The sequence below is a fragment of the Ahaetulla prasina genome, chromosome 4 (genome assembly GCF_028640845.1).
Source record: "Ahaetulla prasina isolate Xishuangbanna chromosome 4, ASM2864084v1, whole genome shotgun sequence".
NCBI classification, from domain to species: domain Eukaryota; kingdom Metazoa; phylum Chordata; class Lepidosauria; order Squamata; family Colubridae; genus Ahaetulla; species Ahaetulla prasina.
In genome coordinates, this window is record NC_080542.1 from 38,219,844 (window position 1) to 38,243,425 (window position 23,582).

Consider the following 23,582-nt stretch of genomic DNA (forward strand, 5'->3'; position numbering starts at 1 on the left):
GATATTAAGCAAGAGAAATAGCAGATGACTTGATAACAATGGGTAGAGTATTTCCCTCAGTTCTTTGATCAAGCAAAAAAACTAATCACTTATTGGCATTCACAGAATATTCCTGCTGCCAAATAGTGGGTACAGAAAATTTCCCCAGAAAGCAAGGAAAAATTAAAAATGCAATTAATACTCCAGAGAAACAATAACAGGGAGATAGTTTTTATCTTCCTCAACCAGAGAATACATAAGATAAACAAGAAATTTAGTATTGAAACATCAACTTTATTGACTCATTAGAAATTATTAAGATTAAAATTATCAGTTTCTAGCTGATACAAAATGGAGTCATAGCATCTTTTCCATTACAGGTTCCAAACTCCTGGAGCTTGGTCAGTGGTACCCCTTGCCCTCAATTATTACACTTTTTGATACTTGTCTTTTTTCTCAATTATCTTCTTCTGTTTGAGATGATGCTTAACACTTTGCTGCTTGGAAGGCTGTCGCTGGCATGTTTGAGAAGGAAGAATCAAAGGCAGGCACCCATCAAGTTCACAGGTCGACCGTTATACCGCTTAGAGACGTCAGCTTTTATCTGAAACAAGTCTTCTATCAATTATAAAATATCTTAGATTTTAAACATACAAATTGCATACCTATTTCTACTGAATTAAAAAGGTACAATCTTTCATAAAATTATGGCTGCTATAGTTAACCAATTGCCATCTCTCAGGCTCCGATCTGTATGTCCCACCCTTCCTTTCAATCGTGCAACACTGCTCTCAAACTCAAATAATCATGAGGGACATATGAGGTTAGATTTGGCAAGCAGAACTATGCAGTGGTTTGGATTCACTCTGGAAGGCGAGCTTCCGAATTGGAACAAAGCTTCCTGCAGTGGCACAATCCTAGAAAATGACATGGTTGTTTTTAATGGGTCTCAAAGTGGAACTGCCTTAATACTCCCACATATTCTGATTCACCTCTTATAAGTCAAATTCAAACACTGCCCTGCCCTAATGAGCCTACGTATATACGGGTAGTCCTCAACTTACGAGCACAATTGTTGCTATGTGGAAAATTTGTTAATTGATCCATTTTATGGCTTTTCTTGCCACATTTGTTAAGTGAATCACTGGAGTTGTTAAATTAGTAACACAGTTGTTAAGTGAATCTGATTACCTCATTGACTTTTCTTATCAGAAGGTTGTAAAAGGGATCACATGACACTGGGATGCTGCAACCATCATAAATGAGTCTCAGCTGTCAAGCATCCGAATGTAAATCACATAACCATGGGGATCATGGTCATAAGTGTGAAAAACGCTCATAAGTTCCTTTTTTCAATGCTGTTGTAATTTCAATGGTCCCTAAGCAAACTGTTGAAAGTCAAGGGCTACCTGTATTAATAATGATCTTCAGCAATAATGGATATTTATATAATAAAAATCAGCAAAACCTATACAGAGAAAGAAAATACTAGCTGTCTTAGTGGAGCCTTGAGCATCACTATAATTAAGATACATATTGAATAAAACTCAGGAAAGGGAAAAAAGCAACATAAGAATGAATATCTAAATGACAACTTATATACATTCTTATTTTTGTGGAAAATAGATTAGCACAAATATACATCAATAACTCTCAGACATATTACTAATATAAACTTTTATTATATCAAGTTTGTATATTTAACAGACCCAGAAGAAGCTGGTCAGATTAATGGTCTAAATTATTCACGGTGGTACAATAATTCAATTGTAATTTCTAAAAAAAGTAATAGTTGGAAAACTGAATTCAGCCTAAAGATTTTCACATACCTCCCCCCTCCCAAATTTGTCCTTCCCCTCCTCTGCTGAAGGGAAAACAAATATTTGTTACAAGCAAGGGTCATAAAAATATCTGGCAGAACTTGAGTGTGAAAGAGCAGATCAAAGGAGTAAAGGAACATGTGGTCTTGCAGCCTGCCATCAATTCGTTAATCATGATTAAATATATTTTCTCCAGAGGCAACAGCATAAGAGAGGGCCAATTTTCAGTAATAAATAAGTGCATAAATAAACAAATAAATGATGAGGCAGGGTTAATTCAAATTCTAATTCAAACTACCCCAATAATTTTTTCAGAAAACATAAAGGAATTTTTATTTTTTTTAAATGTCATTTCAGCCCAAGTATTTAATCTTTCATATTGAAGGCAAAACTGCTCTGACACTGGCATTTCACATCCCAGATTCTCAGCTTCACATTTATACATACACATTTAGTCACATACTAACATCCTCACTTACTGCATTTCAAATTTCTGTTCTTCATGGTCTAATAGAATACCTTCTGTTTGCAAAGCTTTCTTAAAAATGTCAGGTGATGTTGATTTATATTTTCTTTCACATTTTTCAGGGATATTATGACACAGGAGGAAGATGCAATTTACGACATAAATGTAAGATATACTAAATCAAGAAATAAACTGTATGCTGAAATACACAAAAACAGAAATGATCTAAAGATCTTATCACATGAAAAACTGTGCAAATAACTTCCTGGGTACTCACCAGTTTCTGCAAATCTCTGGTTTTCTCCACAAGTAAGTCAAGTTTTGGCTCCAAGTTAGCCTGCTCTTCCAGTGCCTCCTTCTGCTTCTGCACCATTGCCTCCTTCTTCAGGAGCAATAGATTTGCTTGCTTCAATTTTTGGTGGAGGAGCTCAGTCACTCGGTCCACATACCTGAATCATAATGGCATCCATGTAATACCTACAAACCGATTCTTATCTGCTATTTGCCTAACCACTTATAGAATGAAATCTCAATTTAATGGACCTCCATTTACCAGACTTTGGATTCAATGGGCCAAATGTCTGTTCCAGTAGTGAAATCCTCCGAGGTTTGCCACCAATTCGCTGTGCGCGCATGCGTGGTGCATGCCAAATACATGCTTCGCGTGGAAAAAGGAGGTTTAAGAAGGTAAGTATGACAGTGGGGGGTGGGCAGCTGTGCCGTGTGATTTAGGATTTCCTGCTTTCTAGCAAATGTAAATCGCGCAGCACAGCTGATCATCGGAAATATCGGTTCATCCAAACTGGTAGCATTTTTTTACTACCGGTTTGCCCAAGTTGGTGCGAACCGGTAGCATTTCACCCCTGGTCTGTTCTGATGTCATCAAAATTATAGACAATTTTTTATTTGAAATGGTCTGAAAGCTTATATTTGCATTATTTTTATTTTAACACAATATACATATAATGACATCACATACAAAACATAAAATACTGCATTGACCCAATGTGTAATTAATGGACATCCTTGCCTTATTCATTCACCCCACCTCCCCAAAGTTCCATCCCTTTTAGTGTTTATAAAGTCCCTCAAGGCCTGATTATGTCATCAGACTTGGGAGTCCCAGGGAATTAGCAACACTCTGAAGTGTCTCCCCTATTGAGGATGGTGTAGTTGATATATTTACTCTTTTTATTTATGATTTACATACTTTTATTTTTAAATAATATTTTAATGTTTAATAACAATTGTTCATATTTTTATACTGTTTTTATATCATTTTATTGCACTGTTGTATGCTGCCCAGAGTCATGTCTGGTGAGATAGGTGGCTATATATCTTTGATAAATAAATACATTCAGTAGTAGTAGAAGACAACCACCCACCCAATAAATCAAAGTTCTATTGTATCATAGTGATATCTCAGAATCAGAGTATTTGACAAGTCTGGCTGATCAGTCTCGCCCTAAAACTATCAGTAGACATCAGAGCATTCAATTTAAGTGTGGAAACCATGTCATGTTTTTGTTTTGTTTCATAGAAGTGATAAAATAAATAACTTGATAGCTGAAAAAAGGCAGGTCATGGTCTTAGAGAAGTAACTTATTCTAGATTAATTTCTTTTGAAGTAGCTATGAGAACGAAGGAGAAAGAGAGGAAATGTGTAAAATGTTGATTTAGTATTTGGAACATTTTAATCTATTCATTGAAATAATCCAATGAACTAATACCTTGACCATAAAGATGTTTACACCAATATAAGATCTACTTGGTTCACCAGAATGAATTTCAAGCCAAGTATATGTTAATGCTGAATAACTGGCAGCACAGGTTGTTTCCAGTTCATGACTTGGCAGAAACTCAAGATGCCGTCCGCTCTTCCAAGAAAACAAGAGTACATATGGTTAACGGATTGTCACATATGCACTGCAATTTGTTATCCCAAACAAAATACACAGCAATGCACACAAGTAGGAGATTGTGGCACACTGTTTACCAATGCTTTATTTGTCTGAGAGGTATTTTGGTGTACAGGTAGTTTTTAATTTACAACTATTTGTTTAGCTACTGTTCAATGTTACAACAGCGCTGAAAAAAGTGACTTACTTATGATTATCTTAGCATCCCCATGGTCACATGATCAAAATCCAACTACTTGCAACTTGCATATATTTATGAGTGTTGCAGCAACCTGGATTACGTGATCTCCATTTGCGATCTTCCCAGTGGGCTTCTGATAAACAAAGCCAATGAGGAAGCCAGATTTGCTTAATGATTATCTGATTCAATTAATAACTGGGGTGATTCACTTAATAATGTCATTAAAAAATGTCATTAAAATGGAGATAATTCACTTAACAACCATCTTACTTAGAAGTTCTAGTCCCAATTGTGGTTATAAACTGAGGACTCCCTATACCACTTGTATCAGAAAAAAATCCCCTTGCCATAAAACAGACTTTAAAAAAATTTGAGTCAGGAGCACAAAACCATATAAATCACAATTCAGTTCCATAACACACAGGACTCTCCTAAGTAACCTTGTATTTTTTCCCCAACAATATCAATGCATATCAGAACGTTGTTTCCCCCCACCCCCATGATACCAGCACTTCTACTGAAATCTAAATTCCAGATTATAGAAATAGCTGATCTGCATTTAGCTATTATCTCAACCAAAGTTTAACTGTGAGAACATTAAGCACAGTTAATTTTACCAACCCTTATTATCATTAGTTTACCTACCTTGGAGAAGCAAGGATCATAAAAAGATGTTGCATTCTCAGGTTTGTCAGCTGTCCTATTAGATTCTGGATGACTGCCATCATGGCTTCTAACCTCTCTTTGGTCTGATCTTGCAAGATAGGTGGCGCTCGCTGGAACTGACTCACAGATAGAATATCTGCCTCCTCATTCATCTCAGCAATGCGCTGGGAAAGGAAGATCTCCAGCTGGGAAAGCAAGAGAAAAGTAAGAATTTTTTTTAAAAAGACAGTGCTATTATAAGAAGCTTTTCACATTTGGTTCAATTCTTGGAAATAAAGCATACAGTGCATAGTGGGTTTCAATTTAGTTTGCTACCAGTTCACTCATGCACACGCACTCGCACAATGCTTCTGCACATGCGCAGAAGCATTTGCGCATGCGCAGAAGCATCCGGGTGGGTGGGCGGAGCTTCCTGCCGCCGCTACCGGTTCGTCCGATCCAAGGCAAACTGGTAGCAACCCACCACGAATACAGTGTGATGGAGGTGGACAGTTGTGGAAGATGACATTTTCTTTCTCTGCTGCATGCATTTTTTTTCTCCATGGTGGAGAAAAAAAAATGCTCTTGCCAGACATTTGAACAATATCTGCATCTGATATTAAGGAAGCACATTGCTTGCCTTAAGTTGCCATTCTCAAATTCTGTTCTATGATCTTGGGGGTGGGCACTGCTTTGTTCAAAAGAATTGAACCAGTGCACACAATCTCAGAAAGAGTGATGGAAAAGGGAAAAGGTAACCTTTTATTAACCTATTAACCTTTAATTTTGTCAGTTCACCTACCACCAGAAAACTGGAAAGTCAACTAGAGATGTCAAGTACCTGACTGCATGTTCAAATCATTTTTGACTTTAAAGTCAGGATTTTATGCACCGATTCCTAAGTCTTCATTCACATGACTTGCAAGAAAAAACATAACTGCATAAATCACTGTTGATCCAAAAACAAATGTTCTTCTGCATTAGATGAAACACAGGTTTTCATTTCACTGAAAACTATGCTATGAGAACATTAAAATAAGAAAGAACAAAAGGGTTTTTCAGAGGTTGATACAGAAGGAATTGGGAAGAAAGATTCTTGAATTTCCTTCAGAATAATGAACAAAAAGGGTCCTTTATGCTCCTTGCTTTACCGAAAGATTAACAACATTTTCAGATACCCTCAACTTTGATACACAGTGAATCAAAATATTCCAATAGGTGAAATCCTGCAAGAAAACAATCATCTAACATTTTAACTTTTCATAACCTATGTGACTTCTTTAAAAAAAATCTACTGTGATTTATATGAATGCCATAGATTTCACATGATTTGGCAATACTATGAAATTGCAGCTATTTTAAAAAATAAATTTGAATCCCAGATATATTTATCTTAGGGCATCTTGGACATCACTTATCTTGAAAGGCAAGGAAATCTAAGAAACTAGGAAAGTGAGACAAAGACGGCTTTACAACATTAAAGACTGGAAGCAAAAGAAATAAACTAAATGTATCCATCATTACCTCCATGAGTTCATCAATGAACTGATTACGAGTCTCTGGCATTTCCAAAAGGGTGAAAGCATCAGGACCTCGTGCAACTCCCTCAAGGTCTAGATAGAAATAACAAGGGACATAGGTAGAAGAGGAAAATACCATTTGTTGTTGTTTTTATATATAAAATTCCAAAAGCTATGAGACAAAGGCTTCGTTTCCTTCTCTGTCCATTTCCAACAATCAAATAAATTCATTCTAAAAGGTCCCGAGCAATTTCAGTCTTTTACCTAGCTCCATGCCCCTCTAAATCGCCAATGGAAGTTGCAGACAGCAAGTGCTGTACAAAGATGGGAACTAATATGAGTGCAGAATTATCCTGTCTGAGCTTACTGCCTAATGTCTAATTCTCATGAAATTCATATACATCTGTTTAAAGCCCACTAGTACAATGACAGTTAAGCTTTTCGGCACCAACTGCCCGAACTGGAGCACGTGCACCGGAACCCAGCAGAGAGCAGCTGGCCTGTCGCATGCACCGGACCAGTTGTCCAGCACACATGCATGTGACGGAACCCGGGAGAGCAGCTGGTGACAGTGCCCGTGCCCAGAGAGAGGGCATGCGTGCCATAGATTCGCCATCACAGTTCTAGTGAATATTAGAAACTAAATGAAGTGGGTTATGAAGCTTTTTCCATTCACATGAGCAAAAACAAATGTAACAATCTATAACATTTACTTAATTCTGTACCATAATGATTGTGGATTCCAGCTTTCTTGGTGTGGGGCCTGAATTAACATAATATTATGTACTGTATAAGACCATAATTTTTGATTGTCATAAAAAGAAAGCACAAGGAAATCCAATTTCTACATAGTAACTGGGAAGGATTTTGTATAGATTTTAAGATTTTCTCTGCAAACATTGCATGAAAGCTAGCTGGGTAACTTCGGGCCAGTCACTCCTTGTCAATCAAATCCATTTTACAGGATTATTATTATAAGGAAGGAATATTATGCATGTTCACCATCTTGAGTTACTTATAGAATAATAAAAGTGGGATAAAAATCTAGAAAAGTAAATAAAACCAGTTATTAATTCAGACAGAAACTTGTATAATTGGATAATGGATATCAGAAGTGAATAACAGAATAACAGAGTTGATAGGGACCTTCAAGGTGTTCTAGTCCAACCCCCAGTGCTCAAATAGCAAAGCCCATACATTTCAGACAAGTGGCTGTCTAGTATCTTTTTAAAAGCTTCCAGTTTTGAGCATCCACAACTTCTGGAAGAAAGTCATTCCAGTGATTGTTCTAAATGTTAGGATTTTTTTCCCTTTAGTTCTAGGTTGCTTCTCTCCTTGATTAGTTTCCATCTATTGCTTCTTGTCCTGCCCTCAGGTGCTTTGGAGAATAGGCTGACCGTCTCTTCTTTCTGGCAGTACTTTAGATGTTGGAATACTGCTATCATGCTACCCCTAGTCCTTCTTTTCATTAAACTAGACATACCGAGTTCCTGTTATCATTCTTCATATGTTTTAGCCTTCAGCCCCCTAAGTAATACCAATAAATTTTCTGTGGTCATTTCCAACCTACCAACCAACCTTTTCTCCCTTCCTCCAACATTGCTTATGTCAACAGTCCATCTGCCAAATTCTAACCTAGAAAAAGTGTTCCATTCTCAAATTGTGAGAAAACATCAATACCAAATCAATTCACTTCAAGTAGTAGGCTCAAGCCTACCTTCCACATCTTCAAGGGGGAGGAGAAAACCAATATCTCAATATAAAGGTTTGCATTTTTGGCAAGTCTTCTGTGATTGCAAATTAGCTAGTATAAGGAACTCTGACCCCTATTTGATCTTGTTTTCAGATTCATTTGAATTCAGATTTATTTCTCAGGTTGCTGTCTTAAGAGGCAAATTAGCAGATTAATAGCGAATTAGCAGATTAATCAATCTACGTATGACTGGGAACCTACCCTGTTCTTAACCAATCAGCTATCTCCACCTGGTGACCTCCAGATGTGTTTGAATCTATCATCCCTAACCATCATAGTCAAAGACAAGTGGAACTATATCATAGCCTTGTATATTATAATGATGGCTTCATGTAATGAATCCAGCACTGAAAGAAGCAGCCTCCAAACAACTCAATTAGATGTTTCTAGTTCATATGCTGGCTAAATCCATTTTGACGAGTCAAAGTGTTACCACCTGCAATTTCAAAACCACCAGCAAGAATTCTAGCATTGATAATTACATCTATGTATCACCAATGGATAAAGCAAGGAACAAACAGCACAATTTGAAAACAAATAGAAGTAATCCAAAAAGGGGTAAGTACGGAAAGCCTGATCTTTGGATAAGGATTCCACAACAGGAACAAGAATCACATATCCAATACCGCCCTCTTGTGTCTAACGTTTTCACCTCTCTTTCACATCAGGCCCTCTTCAATTACAGCCGGGATAAAACTTCATGATATATTTGGAGGAACAGCTTTCCTGTGAAAGCTGAAGTCTAGCAAGAAAGGATAAATAGTCCAAGGAAATGGTTGTCATTATCTAGTTTCCTCATTGAGGCCAGTTTTTGGAAGGGGAAGATAAGGGGGAAGATAAGGTAAGGGGCGTGCATAAGAGCACAAATGTGCCTACCGTTCCTGTCCTATTGTTTTCTTTCATTATATCCAATTAATATAGTTATTGCATGCTTATGCTTATATATATATGCTCATATGTTGTATAGTTACTTTCATGCTTATGCTTATATATACTATTGTGACAAAATAAATAAATAAATAAAATTTTTCAACTTATGAACACATATTGCTCTCCTCCTAACAAAACAGACACTTACCCTCACTTAACATTTGAGCCATATCATCCTTCATATCTCCCCAGTCAATGCCTGAAGAGCTGCTCTCCTATGGGAAGGAAGGCATAGACTATTTCAGTGACTCTGGTTCTGCAAAGGATCTGGCACAAGCAGGTAATGGTGACATGTGGCAACAATACACAAAGCTAACAGATTCATGATCAAAAATGTTAGCCTGCATTCCTGGCATTACTATATGGATGCACATAATGCCTGCATGGAATATGGGCTGGTTTGTATGTAGAAACAAGGTCTCTGTCAGAAATTTAACTTTAACTATACAAAAAGTGTGAATTTGGTTCATCAAAAGATTAAGTCTTCCATGACTGCAATTTAAATCTATTGTCCGTTACAAATCTTGATCCAGTTTGAAGTATGGCTTAGGTGAGAAGTGTCAAACTCAAGGCCTGGGGGCCCGATCCGGCCCTAGGGTGCATAGATCTGGCCCATGAGGCCTTCTTGGAAACAGCAAAGGACTGGCCCATTGTGCTTCTGTCAATGAAAATGGAGCTCGGGAGGGCCGGCCACTGGCAGAGGGTTGCAGGAGACTGTCCCAGCTGAAAACGGAGCTCAGGAGCCCATTTTCACTGGCAGAGCGCTTTGCCACCACTGGTGCCCCCAACACGAGTGACATTGAGCTGACCATGCCCAACCTGGCCAGGCCCATCCCATCCCCCCCCCCAGGTCAAACAACCCTGATGCGGACCTCAATGAAATCAATTTGACACCTGGCTTAAGTATATTATATTCTATCTTAATTCTGGCTTGTTATTTCACCCATAAATATACTAGCAATCCCAATCCTCGACTGTCCCAAAGGATATTTGCAGCTTATTTAATAAACATGGTTAAAATAAATCCCAGTCTAGTGCTATATTTGAATACATTCCCACTTAAAATTGTGTGGCTATGCACCAACATCATCTACATATAATGTACAGTCAACATGTTTTGACACAGTACTTCTGAAACTTGCACAAATACAGACTTAATATACAAGCAGGCAGATATGGAAGACACCCACTTGAGCTTCTGGCTCCCAAGAAATTCCCCAATCTATCTCCTCACTTCCTCCTTCAACTGAGATACCATAATCTGTTGCCTCAGAGATAGATACTGTTTCTTCTGTTCCAAAGTCTCCCCAGTCAATCTGCAACGAGAAAATAAAGCACAGGATCTGTCACTAAATAATTTGGGAGATATCTCATGATTTTGTGTTTTTTCCCTTTCAGATCAACTCCTATGCTTTAAACTCTTACGTGTCTTTTTTTAAAATTCCTAAACACAGTTACATGGTCATGAATTTCACGGTCCTTATTCTTGTTTACAGAACGTGAAAGTAGAAAATGCATCCCTTAACATTTGAAAGCTTGGGACTTTCTGCGCTGGCCACTTAGAATGTTGATTATCTGGGCACCCATCTGGCCAATAAAATGAGACGAATTTCAGATATATGAGGACAACATGGGACTATTTTAGGATAATTATTTCTACAGATGCTGCATTTCTGTTACAGTAAGGATTCTTCTTTGTGAAATACCGTTTCCTCAGAGATTAAACCCTCTACCATTTTTATTACAATTCTGGCACATATTTTTATTCATTTCCGCATCTGATACCTCATGATGGTAATCCTCTGTTAGTCATAACTACTGATTTATATTGTTTGCATATTTTAATGTATTTTAAGCTCTTTAATGCTACATCAGTTTTAGGACATTTTAAATTATGTAACAGTTAGTATAAATACCTTTTTTGTGCAAAACATATTTTAATATTTAATAGTGCCTGGAACTGCATGGCTGGCCATATCATATGTAAGCAAGGCTGGGCTGAAATCCTGAATTCGTCTTCTTTTTCCCATTAGCAGACGTACATAAATCAATAAAAATGTGCAAAAGTTTGCATTCACATTTAATCTAAGCACAGAGCTGAAACATGTAGGCACTGAAGGACTGGGACACCAGGTAAAAGGGCAGGTCAATAGAAATGGCAGCTGAAGAGACACAGAAAGAATTGGATGGCCAATGGCGCATTCAACATCTAACAGCAGTATGGTAAATGAAGAGATGGAGGTCATGTGAAAGAGGAGAAGGAGGAGCAAGGGCCGAGGTGTTCAAGCCTTGAAGGATTTATTATCACCAATACCCAGAGAAACAAAGATGTTTTGGGTTTAACTTTGATCAGACTGCAATCCCCACTTAGAATTCTCTGGCCATACTTCTGAGCCCTAATAGATTTATTTTGTCAATGGAACAAAACACATTTTTGTATTTCATACAGTGTATTTAGTGAAAAAGAAAATTCTGAATTTAAGGCAGACCCTCAAAATGGACAGAAAAGAATTGTAAGGTTCTATTATCATAATGTAATATTTTGTGGAGAGAGAAAATGGTGTTTTTCAGATAGATTCAATATCTGTTATCATGTTCCTTTAGTCCCCTTTGTACATACCGCCTCCTCCACGACCATTTCTTTCACTTCCTCTGTCTTTGGCCGTTCCACCAATATTGGTTTGACTCCTCGCCTCCACTCATACACAGTGGTGTTGCCATGAGCCTGCACATGTCTGAGCAATGGGACTACTTGTTCTGTAGAACTAGAATGCACAAAAGAAGCCTCGGTTTGCACTTTGCTAGAGTTTGTAGAAGCAAAGATGATCTTCACCCCCTTGGAAATTTACAAATTGAAGTAGCTGTAAAAAGAACTCTATGTGTGAGTTGTGGGGTGCTTGCAAACTTCATCCCAGGATCACTGGGATTCATTACAGGGCTCAAATAAATGGAGCAGCTTTAAGGGGGGGAAAATCTCTAACTAATCCATGTTTATCCGACTAATTACTAAATCATTCACCATGTCAATATTTCCCAGGATTTCTGAAAAGAGCTTTTCTAGCTCAGTTTGAAGATATATATATTATTCTTCCGAAGTTCAGCCTCTTTCTTTAACTACATATATTACATCATACAACATGACCATTCTTTATTGGACCACTGGGTTACCTAAATCTATGCAGTCTTTTCTAGCCAGCCTCTTCAAGCCGGAGATCTTTTGCAGACCTCGTAATTCAGATTTTTCTCTTTTTTTACATGGAGGCCCACTTTTGGCACCTCGTGTTTTGGCATAGAGTTACTGTCCCTTTCCAGTTCATAATCAGATTTTAAATAGTGAAGAAGACTGTCTACTTCTCCCAAAATTATTCTAACCTTTTCAAATTACAAGCACCTACCCATCACAAACAAATTGTACACAGGCCTGGTATAGGTTGATGGCTTCCGAAAGTCCGTTGGCACCAGCTCCAATCTCTTCCAGTTGTGATGGCAAGTCTTTCACTAAAGCTAGGAGCTCTTGATGTATATCATCCCCCTGATAGAAATGGAACATATAAAAACAAATGGACAATGTTCAAAAGAAGGTTTGCCAAGGCCCCATGGGTTTAGGAACTTAATTTTGAAGCTGTGATAATTAATCCCCTGAGCATTATTCACTCATGAGAAATAAATGTGATCCCTGAACTTTTTGCCTTATCTCCAATTCTTTAATGGCAAGGGAACCTGAAGAAAGTGACTGTGAGATCATGGCACATGTCTGCAGGGAATCCAGAGTGTCCAATCAGCCCTATATTCTAAATATAATTTACTTATTTTTAAAAAATATATAATATGTGCCACCTTCAACACACCCAGACACATCACAAGAAGAGGATGCAATCAAATTTAAAAATCCATCAAGAGCCATTTTTTTTTCTATTGCAGAAAGACAATCACAGCAAGTCAACAAATTAGTTGAACTGGGGATAAACTTTCAAGGTCTTAAGAAGCCTCCATCTTCTGCCAAAATGTTCAAGATAGACAAGAAGTCTTGGATTGAGGGAAAGCATCCCTTTATACCGAAATTCCGTACTGCTTGCAGGAGCCACAGAAACGCTCCCTCATTTCAGCTGCTGCCATCTGACACTCTTCCTCCTTCCGCATGTATTCTTGTTGCATTTGTTGACATTTGCTGATCTGTTTCTTGAGAGAGGGGATCTCATAGTTGACATTTCGCATCAGAAGGCTGGCCAGTTCCACTGCATGAGAAAATAAAAAAGAGATAGTGTTTTTCCCTTGCTTCTGCATATGAGTAAATGCTTGATGACAACTCGTTGCTCCCATGTAACACCAATCCTGCGCGGCTTGTACTGGCTTCCTGTGGTCTTTCGGGTGCGCTTTAAGATTTTGGTCACCACCTTCAAAGCGCTCCATGGCTTAGGGCCCGGGTACTTACGGGACCGCCTGCTGTTACCTTATGCCTCCCACTGAAATAAGTACGCTCTCACAGAGAGGGTCTTCTCAGGGTGCCGTCCACCAAACAATGTCGGCTGGCGGCCCCCAGGGGCAGGGCCTTCTCTGTGGGAGCTCCTACGCTCTGGAACGAACTTCCTCCTGGACTACGTCAAGTGCCTGATCTTCGGACCTTTCGCCGTGAGCTAAAAACGCACTTATTTATTCAAGCGGGACTGGCATAATATTTTTAATATTTTTTAATATTTTAAATCTTAACTGGGGTTTTATTATTTTATGGTTTATAATTTTAAATTTTAAATTTTTAAATGTTGGCCATTTTTTCTAATATGTTCGGTTTTAAATTGTCGTTTTAATTGTATATTTTTGTGTTTTTTATCTTTTGGCTGTACACCGCCCTGAGTCCTTTGGGAGAAGGGCGGTATAAAAATTTAATAATAATAAATAAATAAAATAAACATTATGGTACACAAACTGTACACACCCAATAAAAGCAATATAGAAAAGGAACAGGCAACTTTTCATTGACCAGGAAATATACGTATGAAAAGTACCATGTTTTTCAGCTGAAGGCCATAGCACCTAGAGTGCAGTTATATTGACTTACCAGAAAGGAAGACCACTTTGATGTTAAGTTCATCATTATTCCAAAATATGAAGAGTATAGGGAAAAAAAACGATAAACAGAAAAAAGTACAGTTTCCCTAACTTGTCAAAACTAGATTGCCAAAGCTAAATGCAACTAATATTAGAGATTCCTAATCAAGGGAAAAGTGTATATTTGTATATAGATATTTATAAATGCGTGAACATTCCAGAAGCCATGCCCCAAAAATGGGCAAAGCTGGACCAACATACAAGTACCCTCCCACACACATGAATTAATAACTACCAATTAAAATTAATTGCCTATAAATAATACGCTCCCTGTATAGAATTAATTGATCTCCATCTGTATATAACAACCTACTCTCATAGTCTACTCACATGGCTATGCACAAGCACCTTCTAGTATAAAGGAACAATAAAAAGAATGGATAGTTGCATTGAGACAGGAAAGAAAAGAGATTGTAGGAATGGAGGTGAAGCAAGGGAAGCATAACTGGGCTGGGAGAAAAAACAGGGAGAAAAGCTCTGTCCATATGGTACGCAAGAAATTCAAATTTACAGCATAATCATCCCCTGCCAAGCAAAGACTAATCTTCAAGGGAGTCATACTTTTCGGTACTGGTAATTTGAACCTCCTACCCACGACAGTTGGTTAATATAAACAACTGAATACAGAACTAGCCATTTGGTAAGAATAAAACAGATGCTGCTTTAACTTCCATGACAAGCATACTAGAAAAAGAATTGAGGTGGGTTCATTTAAGTATGCCTATTTTTTCTTCTTTGAAGAAACAAACTTGTTAATGAGAATTTGGGGAGGGGGGAGATAAGCCATGAAGATTACTTTTAACCAGTATGTTAAAATTCCCAAATATATTTCTAGAAAGGAAAAGTCACCTTCTAAACTCGAGCAGTAGCTGACTCATGGGTAAGATACACAAAATACAGCTTTCGTAAATTTACATTGAGTTGTTTCTAAGGCTTTTAAATCCTTGAACACACACAACTATTTGATATAAATCAAAGGCTCAGTACTTTGGCCTTAAAGAATTTTGTTGCTGCAGGGAGAAAATTAATATCTCTGCAAAGCATTGGATATTTCTGAGGCTTGAATGAATCTTTCATTCAACCTGCCTTCCATTGAGGATCTGTATACTGCACGAGTCAAAGAGGGCTGAGAAAATATCTACAGACCCCTCACATCCTAGACATAAATTGTTACAACTTCTACCCCCAAAAAGACGCTATAGGGCATTACACACCAAAACAACTAGACACAAGGAGTGTTTTTCCCCGAATGCCATCACTCTGCTTAACAACTAATTCCCACAACACTGTCAAATAATTTACTAAGACTGTATTACTTTTATACTTCTCTTGCTTACTAGTATCTAACTCTTCCCACTTATTACTATAACCATGTTGCTTGTATCTTTCAATTATATTGTTTTTATTTATTGTTTCCTAGTACAGTTTAATAGCTTATTAGTAACCTTGACTATCACTAAGTGTTGCATCTTTTTATTCTTGAAGAATATATGCTATTATTCTATTCTATTCTATTCTATTCTATTCTATTCTATTCTATTCTATTCTATTCTATTCTATTCTATTCTATTCTATTCTTATGTACACTGAGAAAATATATACCTAAAACAAATTCCTTGTGTGTCTACTTGGCCAATTAAAATTTTTTCTATTTTTTAATTCTATTCTATTCTATTTCATTTGGTTCTTCAAATATTAAGGAAGATTGGAAGATAACTCCAAAGATTTGAATTGTTTATTCATTCAATACTGATTCAGTTATTTTATAATTATGTCTACAGTTATCCTTGGAACAGAATCAGGAACAACAATTTTAGTTCTGGAATAATTAATGTCCAATTTTGCTTTCCTTAGGCCTATCTGACTCAAAAATAAAATAACGGCTTCCTCAGTATATAAAAATATTAAAAGGGTTTACCTGCCAAACACGGAGTATGGACAATGGTTTTTTGCTAGTATGCATGTAGAATTAATACAGTAATAAGAAAATAAATCTTATTTAAAATTTGGGGACTGTAGTGAGTTTTCAACTCAGAAGAGGCATATCAACGGCAACTGGGATATCTTTAAGGATTAGATTCTGGATTTGTTGTCAAGACACTCAAATTCTAAATTAATCCTTCCTGGTGAATTTAACATCAGAATTACCTTCTTCACTCCCATTATAATAATTTACACCTCTTGACCAACATCCCCCCATACTTTATGACATATAATGCAAAGGACAATGAAAGAATAGAGGTTGGCTTTGATGACTATGCAAGTTGGTCTCCTTATCCTAAATAAGTAGATTATTTCGGATGTTGAAGGGGAACATGTAGAGCCAATCAATGAGAAGGGGACCCAAAGGACTGACAAAGGGAAATGAGAATCTTCTATATATTTACCACCCTCCATAACCCGGATTGAATTGTCAACTGCAATTTCTCATATAGGGCTTATCATTTATAAATCTTTCCATATTAATTAAAATATGTCTTCAGCGACATATAGTGCTGCTTACAAAATCTCCAGCCCTTTTGAACTGCTGTCCCCCAGACATATTGGAACGATCCTCAGTTCTTGTTCAATATGGTTGTTCTGGTCTAAGACTGTAATAATAAATTGTACTTGATTGTTCAATATGGCTGACTTGAACAAAATGTTCCAGATGATCCAATATATCTAGGGAGCACCACACTGGGGGAAATTTTCTCAAAAATCAAAAGAATCCATGCGACAATGATTCAGCTAAGTAACAGAATAGTTAGTACTATTCTGATACTACGTTTATTATTAGTTAATAATGTAATTAATAGTTAATACAATTGTAATACTATAGTTAGTACTCCATAGGAAATACCAATCAGGGTTTATATTCCCTATGGAGAAACAATCATTCATATGTAAACTGCACAAACCTGTAGGAGCCAAACCCCAGATAAAAGACAAAAATAGTGAAGAAATGACAGAATGACAGAGTTGGAAGGGAGCTTGGGGGCCTTCTAGTCTAACCCCATGCTCCGATAGGAAGCACTATATCATTTCAGACAAATGGCTGTCCAATCTCTTCTTAAAAACTTCCAGTGTTGGAGGAAAGATGTTGAAGGAATTTAAATATATATTCAGTAACATAAAGAATGCCCAGAATTTTCCTACTCTGATGCAGAACTTTAGTAACAAGAATCAGAGGCTTGAAGCTAATGAAAATATTCTGGAAATGTGCAGATTTGCAAAATTATAAGTATCTAGTTATTTCTATTGAAGATATATTTTATTTCTGGCTAGGAACCTACAAAAACCACTTGGGATTGGTCACTAACAAGGCATATAAGATCTGCAAATAAATATTGAGCCTGGAAAGGAAATTGATAGGCTGATATAAAATAACAGACGATAAAAAGCTAAAACTCAAGCAGTGAAAGTTTCAGGTAGGGTAGAAAGACTCTTGCCAGTGACTCTAGAACAGCCTTCTCTAGTCTGGGATTCTACCACATAGCAACAGCACTTAGACTTATATAACACTTCACAGCGCTTAACAGGCCTCTCTAAGAGGTTTACAGAGTCAGCATATTGCCCCCAACAATCTGTGTCCTCATTTTACCAATCTCAGAAGGACGGAAGGTTGAGTCAACCTTAAACCAGTGAGATTTGAACTGCCGAACTGCTGGCAATCGACAGTCAGCAGAATTAGCTGGCAATACTGCATTCTAAGCGCTGCGCCATCACAGCTCTTATATATAGATTCCCTATTTAGGGTGGATGTAGGAGATGGTTTGGAGAGCTAAAGTTTAATACAGGCACCTAGATTGGGAAGAGCTGCTCTAAAACCCTTGTATCTTTTTGAAGCCTCAAACTCCTTTGTGCTTAGGGACTGCAGACACTGAGAAAACACTACCGAGTGAGAGAATATACTCTAGATTAAGAAAGGACAATATGAATATGGAACACTTTTCTTAAATTAGAGCGATCTTCAAATGTTAAGCCTTCTAATCTCTGAAGGTGTTTCTGAGAGGAGGAAAAGGGATTTTAATTGCTGGTAGGCAAGCAGTGTAAATACTGAATTTATATAGCAGGCTAAAGAAAGGAGTTGACTTAGACTCATTATGAGACTTCTGTAAATTTCTGTGCAATGCAGGAAGGCTGCCTTTTGCCTTACCCAAGTAAGTGTTATCCTTTTCATATAGTGTTACAATTTCTTGCCAATCCTGTAAAAGAGGAGCAGAAAAGACAATGAAAGGGGGAGACTACTGCTGTGATATACAGTCTGCAACCCATTTTCCAACCATTGTAAGGGCCAGAATGCCGTCTCTCAGAGATGAGAAAGTATAGATACTACAGCATCTCTTGCACTTTGCCCTTGAGGTTAGAGGCTTTTGCACAAATACACTCTGAGGGTCTGTTGCCCCTTCTTGCTTGGGAGGTACTGCTCAGTCACCTATGGATTCATCTAACCCAACTTGCTCTACAAGTGGTCCTCGACGTACAGCCACAACTGAGCCCAAATTTTTCATTGTTAAGCAAGGAGGTTATTGAGTTTTGCCCCATTTTATAACCTTTCTTGCTACAGTTAAGTGAATCGCTGCAGTTGTTAATAACACAGTTAAGAGAATCTGGGTTTCTGCTGACTTTACTTGACAGAAGCTTGTAAAAAGTGATCACGAGACCAGGATACTGCAACCATCACATAATATATAAGTTGTCAAGCAACTGAATTCTGATTACATGACCATGGAGATGTCCAGATGAAAAATGGTCATAAGTCACTCTTTCCAGTGCTGTTGTAACTAAATGAATCGAGGACTAGCTATACATGGATCGTTCAAGATCTTCGAAAACTGCATCTATAGACCAGTGATCCCCAACCTTTGTGGCTTGGTGGCCTGGAAGAGGGGGAAAGAAAGGGGAACCAGGCCACAGAAGCATGTACAGGTCCACTCAAGCAAGAAAGAAGCCTTTCGGGCACAGTTTCATGTTCCTTCAGGCTTCTCTGTGCCAAAAGCTTTTACAAAGGGGTGGAAGGCCTGAAGCAGCATGAAATCACTTCCCTGAAGCTTTTCGGCCATTTGGAAAAGCTTTTGGTGCGCAGAAGCCTTTGGAGGCATGGTTTCCTGCTTCTTCAGATCACCAAGGCTGCCTGATACTCCAAAAGCGGATTGGGTATTCTGCACAGGCAGCCTCAATTGAGTCAGCAAAGCTGAGTAGGGTACGCTCATCTCACTCAGCCTCTGCTCTCACTGGTTCACTTTGGGAGCATTGAGAGCAGGCAGCATGGTGGCCTGGGAAGTGGTGAAGTGGGGAAATGGGCCGCGTGAGTGGCAGGTTGGCATGTATGCATGCAATGCAAGAGAAGCCTTTGGGGCACTGCTTGCTTGAGTGGAGCAGCTCACACACACATGTGCACATAGTCTGCCTCTTGTGCAGCAAGATTCTGAACAGGCCATGGCCCGGGGGTTGGGGACCCCTGACATAAGCAATAGTGAGCACATTACAGCATATCCACGTAACTGCTGAATGAACAGCAATGGCTCCCATTAAGCTTCCAGATGCAATTCAAGGAGTTGATCATCACCTTTAAAGCCTTACATGAGATGAAGCCAGGCTAGTTTTTATCCCCAGCGGTTTCTGCCTATCACATCAGATCTGTGAGGGTTGACATGCTCCGAGACCCCTTGGTGTTACCTGGAAAGCACGTTTTCTCTGACATGGCACATGCCTCATGAAATAACCTTCTGCAGAGATACAGTTGGCTCCAATCTCTTGGTCTTCAGAAAATCAAAGAAAACCTGGCTTTTACCCTTGATACTGGATCCAAGATTTGATGGGCCAGGCTATTGTGGTTAATGAATGCAAGTTTTACTTGTGTCTCAGTGTTGTGCTGTTTTTTGTTCTAATGTTATTGCGTTTCTTATTATTTTTATCAAAGTAGATAGCTGAACCATAGAAGTTTCCTTAATAATAAATCCTGTATAAATAATATTTCAGATGCAAATGTTCTCCACATTGTGTTCTGAAAGATATCTTTTAGAAGATGTTATATTTTGGTATACTACTTCTTGGACAGTATTCCACAGTGTGTTTCTATCTAGATTTATTGGATTACTATGCCTTTCATCTCTGATTCAAATTTAACCAATACTTTTGTGGATAAGGACATGGAAATCTGGTATTCTTGATTCAACTGTTGAAAAATCCAAGGATTAGTAAAATTGCTCATGTATTGAAGGAACTTTAACAATCAATAGAGTTCATATGTCACGTTAAACTATATGAGGTTGTTTTGGTTTAGCACAAAGAAGTGAACTTTAATTAATTAAACTTTAATGTTTTGTAATTCATGGGTATAGGTTTGCATAAGTAATATAGAGGGGAATAGCCAATTCTTGGAAAATGTGGAGTTTATTGAGCAATGTGGAATGCCAAATATGCTGTTCTCCTCCTCTGGTTCACTCACCTTCATTCGCTGTGAAGAATAGCGACCAAATATGTTTTTAGAAGAGGCTTCTGTCCTTTTGAGGATTTCCACAATTCTGAGGCAATGAAAATAGTGAATATCTGGAATCAGAGACAGAAGGACTGTGAGATTTTGATTAAATACATTTTATTCTGTAAATCTCTAATTTTTCTTTTAAAAAATAAACAGCAAAAAATCCCAAGCTTATTATTTAAGGTTAATTATATATTCTAAATACCATATTTTTAATTATACATTCATTTAACAACTTTCATAAATACTCACAGGCACCAGACAGAAGACATTTGATTTCTTCATTTTCTGGCATGTCCTGGATAGCCAAAGCAATTTTTTCACGGATGATGCGGACCTGAGCCTGCCATTTCAGGCTGCAGTGTCGCCTATCCACCAGCCAATCTTAAAAAGAAAAAATACACATCAAAAGAAAAACCAGAAAAATCACATATCTATTCCAAGTCATATTTATGCATGTAGTACTTTTAAAGCAGTGACTTGTTTCAACAGGGCAAATAAAGAACAAAAAAGAGACCTACCAAGCAACTTGCTGGTCTGTATGTCAATTGGCAAGTTCTGATAGTCCTATTGAAACAGAAACAAAGTGATTTAACAAGGGTCTCAAAGAGATTTAACTCAGTGAAATTACTATGTCAATAATATGATAAACCCCCAACATATTAACTCAGTGAAGATCTAAAGGAAATAACATATTAGTCTATTAAAATACTAAAATGTATTGAACCAAAATGACCATTTCATGCTTAATTTTTGTTCCAATTACAATTACTGGTTTTACAAATCACAATATGCCTGGTGGTTTTTTTTAGCAATGTTGACTTCAGTAGGTTACAATTAGTTGGACTTATACGACACACAACCTACACTCATGAGTTACAAAACATACCATGGTTCACCGCTTTGTGCTAAACCAAAACAACCTCATATGGTTTAAAACAACATGTGAACTCTATTGATGATTAAAGATTTTACATTATGTATAGAAAATCTGAAATATTTTAAACAACACTTTGATGGAGTTAAGTCATTGCTATAGGATGCAGTAATAAAAGTAAATTTAGCAAAATCATGCCTAACTCTTCAGTTCTCTGCTTAATTTGTCAAAATCAACACCCTAAATTACGCCTTCAAAGTTTATGACAGAAACATCTTTAGCTAAATAGCTGTATACGTAGATTTTTAATATCTTGAAATTCATATGTGCTAAAGAAGGTTGTAATTTACACCCACTGCGTAGATTATCTGTCTTTCCCCCAATTGTCTAAGATTTCTGTGATCGTGTTAACAACCTGCATGCTTACAACAGTGTCTCTCAACCTCAGCAATTTTTAAGTTGTGTGGATTTGAACTCTCAGAATTTCCCAGTCAGAATTCCCTCCTAGACAGCAATTTGGGGAATTGAAGTTCACACATTTTAAAGAGGCTTTGGATGACAAACACTGTATTACACAAATGTGAATAAAATCTTCAAGAATCTGCAGCTTCCAGGGTACAGTATTTTAAAATAAATAAAAGCAAGATGCCTCTCTCACAGACAATAATAGAATAGAGAATAGAATTTTTATTGGCCAAGTGTGATTGGACACACAAGGTGCATTTGCTCTCAGTGTACATAAAAGATACCTTCATCAAGAATCATAAGGTACAACATTTAATGATAGTTATAGAGAACAAATAAGCAATCAGGAAACAATCATTATCAATATAAATCGTAAGGATACAAGCAACAAAGTTACAGTCATACAGTCATAAGCGGAAAGAGATGGGTGATGCTAGATGGGTGATAAAATAGCAATTTTAAAAGATAAAGTGGCTTTGAAACAGAAACAGGAAAGGCTTTGGAGCCTCGAAGTGGAGGACTCCCTCTACAGATAAAAAACCTTGAATGAAATCAGAGGTAATACTTCGCTTGAGCGAGAGCCTTCTTTAGACTTTCTGAAAGATTTGTCTTATGAGTCAGTGTTTCCTAAAGTGTTATATTCACTCTTGATAACTGCATCCAGGAAAGTAGAATTAGAAGAATTAACGAAGGAAAGTACGTGGCATTTGTTTTAGAATTAAAAAAGGGGAGTTTAATGTAGGTGCAAAATAGGGTGTCCTGCATGAATAGAGAGTTAGACTAGAGGACCTCTAAGGTCCCTTCCAACTATGTTATTCTCAAGCCCAGAAACAGTGATTGCGAAGCCATCTCAGGACCAGGTGGTTACCCCCGCCCCAATAACCCACGTGCTGTTTCCCACCGACTCCCGCTTATCATTAACACGTCCTTTCCCACCTGCATAATTTCTATTGCCTCCGCCGCCAAAAGAACTCGCTTCTCTTCGCAATGCTACTCTTCCGCCTCGACAACCAATCGAAGCAGACGCAGGACGGAGTTCTTCCGCCGTAGCCAATAACGAATGCCAGTTCCAATAAACAGAGCCCGCCTTCTGTGGGAAGTGAAAGGAGGGTGCTGTACAAGGCCACGCATCATTTCTGTTATTGGCCAGCAGAAACTCAACCGTGAAAAATACTCTTGCAGCAGAAGCGGCGGGGCTGGAGGGGGGCGGGGGGCGGAGCGAGTGAGGGCAGAGAAAAGGTGTTAGGAAACGATAGTGGTCGGCAGATGGTGCTCAAAATTTGCACAGAGGTTCGGATTCTTTGACGAGGCTACTTTTGTATGAGCGAATTGTGCACGTGCAAATTTGAACCCTAATGTAGATGAGTCGGAAATGCTACACCGTTTCAGCTAAGGACATGACCAGTGGTAAAAGGATTATCTGCAGACGAAAGGTTTAAGTCAGTCCGCAAATTC

At 37.9% G+C, this 23,582-nt stretch overlaps 1 protein-coding gene across 1 annotated transcript; it reads right to left on the minus strand.

The window, feature by feature from the left end:
* Window positions 1-253: 253 nt before the first annotated feature.
* Window positions 254-23,170, minus strand: CDK5RAP3 (CDK5 regulatory subunit associated protein 3). The gene is made up of 14 exons (XM_058184351.1): window positions 23,064-23,170; window positions 21,307-21,352; window positions 21,038-21,169; window positions 20,753-20,853; window positions 18,458-18,506; window positions 13,270-13,448; window positions 12,609-12,745; window positions 11,834-11,978; window positions 10,404-10,529; window positions 9,362-9,428; window positions 6,535-6,623; window positions 5,011-5,216; window positions 2,543-2,714; window positions 254-583 (listed from the first exon to the last, which is right to left on the minus strand). Exons 1-14 carry the CDS (start codon window positions 23,067-23,069, stop codon window positions 518-520), a joined length of 1,521 nt encoding a protein of 506 aa, XP_058040334.1. The 5' UTR covers window positions 23,070-23,170; the 3' UTR covers window positions 254-517.
* Between the last annotated feature and the right edge of the window lie 412 nt (window positions 23,171-23,582).

What these genes read in the sequence shown, in the direction of transcription:
- CDK5RAP3 (XM_058184351.1), bottom strand. An exon ending in ACAGACCAGCAAGTTGCTTG is followed by an intron (nt 21,170 to 21,306) that starts GTAGGTCTCTTT and finishes TTTCTTTTTAAG; the next exon opens with ATTGGCTGGTGGATAGGCGA. An exon ending in CCAGAGATTTGCAGAAACTG is followed by an intron (nt 584 to 2,542) that starts GTGAGTACCCAG and finishes GACTTGTTTCAG; the next exon opens with ATAAAAGCTGACGTCTCTAA.